The 2,888-nt window shown below is 41.8% G+C and overlaps 1 protein-coding gene across 1 annotated transcript in view; it reads left to right on the forward strand.

The window, feature by feature from the left end:
- The window catches only part of LOC121930821 (basic proline-rich protein-like), a 17,061-nt gene extending 15,360 nt beyond the window's left edge, over positions 1-1,701 (forward strand). The window contains exon 4 of the mRNA XM_042467718.1: positions 1,587-1,701. Within this exon, the coding sequence (XP_042323652.1) occupies positions 1,587-1,701 (115 nt within the window). The remainder of the gene's footprint in view (positions 1-1,586) is intronic.
- Positions 1,702-2,888: the final 1,187 nt, after the last annotated feature.

A 2,888-nucleotide genomic window follows, 5' to 3' on the forward strand; every position in this document is an offset into this window, starting at 1 on the left:
GCGATATGGCAAGCCTACATCTGAGGAAGTAGACTCAAGACTCCATAGATGCTCAAGTCCCATTAAATACAGTGGCACAGTAAAGTAATGTCCCTTACATAAAATGGCAATATCAAGGTCTGCTTTTTGGAATTTATACTTGTTTTTAATATTTTCAAGCTGTGGGTGCTTGAATCCATGGAAAAAGAATTTGTAGATAAGGAGTGTCAACATAATAAACATTGTGAAGTATTAGAATGAAAACCATGAGAGACTGATGAGAAAAATTATGACAATGATGATAGCTGAGCTTACAAAGGTACTAGTTAAAGGCCACCGTAGCAAAAGCACCTAGGCAAACAGAGGTCTGGTTCTGGAAAGAATCATAGAACCACAGACAGTTATCCCTCCATACTTGCGGCTTTGATATTTGCGGATTTGTTTATTCATGGAATTTATTAATATGTTCTCTCTAGGACTATCTATGTCCTCCAGTGCAACTTTGTGGTCAACTTTAACTAAAAGTTGCACTGAAAGACCATTTGCAGCTACTCCAGTGCCATTCTATGGTCAGTGTATGTTGGACATTGACCACAGAGTTGCACTGGAGGACCTGGAGATTCCTAGGGAGGTGTCCTCTCAAGTAAAAACAGTGTTTTTATTATTTGCGGTTTTTCCATATTCACAGGGGTCTTGTTCCCCTAACCCTAGCGAATATGGAGGGACAACTGGAGATGGAAAAGACCACAAAGGCATCCAGTCCAATCCCTGCCGTGCAGAAACCCATAATCAAAACATCCCTAATAGATGGCCATCCAGCCTCTGTTTAAAGACCTCCAAAGAAGGAGACTCCACATCCCTCCAAGGTAACATCTTCCACTGTCGAAAAGCTGTTACTGTCAGGAAGTTCCTCCTAATGTTGAGTGGAATCTCTTTTCCTGCAGCTTGCATCCATTGCTTCGGGTCCTATTTTCTGGAGCAGCAGTAAACAAGATTGCTCCATCCTCAAAATGACATCCCTTCAAATACTTAAACAGGCCTCACCTGGAAGACTGTGTTCAGTTCTGGGCACCACAATTCAAAAAGAATGTTGACAAATTAGAGTGTGTCCAAAGGAAGGCCACCAAAATGGTGAACGGCCTGGAAACCATGCCTTGTGAGGAGAGACTTAGGGAGCTGAGCATGTTTAGCCTGGAGAAGAGACGGTTAAGAGGTGATATGATAGCCTTGTTTAAGTATTTGAAGGGATGTCATATTGAGGATGGAGCAAGTTTGTTTTCTGCTACTCCAGAGAGTAGGATCTGTAACAATAGATGCTAACTACAGGAAAAGAGATTCCACTGAAACATTTGAGGAACTTCCTGACAGTAAGAGCTGATCGACAGTGAAACAGACTCCCTCGGAGAGTGGTGGAGTCTCCTTCTTTGGAGGTGTTTAAACAGAGGCTGGATGGCCATCTGTCACAGGGGGTGCTTTGGTTGTGAGTTCCTGCATGGCAGAAGGGGTTGGACTGGATGGCCCTTCTTGGGGTCTTTTCCAACTCTAGGATTCTATGATCAGGGGCCATCCAGATTGAGTAAGCTCTCATTCTTTCTCTTCTGCTTCAGGTACACCGGACTGGATCAGAAGGGCTGTGCCTACCTCCAAGATGGACACCTTGGTTCCCAGCAGTGCACTGAATTGGCTTATGTAATTTGCGAGGCAAAGACCCTCTTTGACTGAACTAAAGAATTCCAGCAGTACAGAGGAAGAAAAGGAGGAGGAGGAAGAGAAGATCCCAACACACTTCCAGCGCCCAGGATCTTGTTTCTGTCTTTTGGCAATTCATTATACAATAGTCTTTTACTTCCCTGTTTTAATAAGTAAATATACATTTCTTAGAACCCAACCATGTCTGCAGAGTGTTGCCTTCACTAGCTGCCAGCTCCTGGCGTTGGTGGAGAACTCTCTTCAACCTCTCAAATGAAAATACTCCTCCTTCTCTTACTTACAATTTATTTAGCACTTTTGAAGTGTTCTGACAATTTTAAATACCTTGCATTAATATTAGCAGTAGTCCTGTGAATGCTGAGAAAAATGTTTAGCTCATGAACTTCCCTTGTCCTTTGCTTGCCTCCACCTTCAGAGGTGAGGAGACCAGGAGCCAGAGAATGAGTCTCTTACTAAAAACAAAAACAACGGTGGCACCCTACTTTGCCATGTAAACCCATTGGGTGACTTGGGGCACGTCACACTCTCTCAGACGCAGAGGACGGCAATGGCTGATGAAACTTGCCAAGAAAACCCCATGATAGGCTAAATCAGAAACAACTTTAAGGCACACAACAACAACAACAACAACAACTTCAGGTCTTTATCACATGAGGCTAGGAAAGTGGAATTTTAACAGGATAAAAATGTCTTTGTTGTTGTTTTCTGCCTCCAAATCATTTCTGGGGGCATGAAAGAGTTCATTTGTATTAATAACCTTTTTGTATACGTTGCATCTTTTTAACATTTTGAGACTGGGAAAAGACATCAAAGCTGAGAAGAAGAGTATGAATTTTCTTCTGTAACTAACATATAGGTTGAATCTCCTTTAGCTGAAATGCTTGGAATCAGAAGCATTTGGGATTTCAGAGGGTTTTTTTTTAATGAACATGGAAGAGTGGAGTATTTGGAACATACAGAGAGCCAAAACACCCTTTCATATTTATTGAGGCACTTACGCACTTTAAAGAAACACAACAGAAACCATATTGCAGGTGTGGCATGATGCTGGGAAGATAGATTGATCTCAAGGGGCGGGATATAAATAAACTTTTATTGTTGTTGTTGTTGTTGTTGTTGTTATAAAAGATGAGCAGAAGTTTTAAATGTCAAAGGCAAAACAAAACCCAACCCTTGAATATCTTCTTCAATCAGCAAGA

Source organism: Sceloporus undulatus, chromosome 5 (genome assembly GCF_019175285.1).
Source record: "Sceloporus undulatus isolate JIND9_A2432 ecotype Alabama chromosome 5, SceUnd_v1.1, whole genome shotgun sequence".
NCBI lineage: Eukaryota > Metazoa > Chordata > Lepidosauria > Squamata > Phrynosomatidae > Sceloporus > Sceloporus undulatus.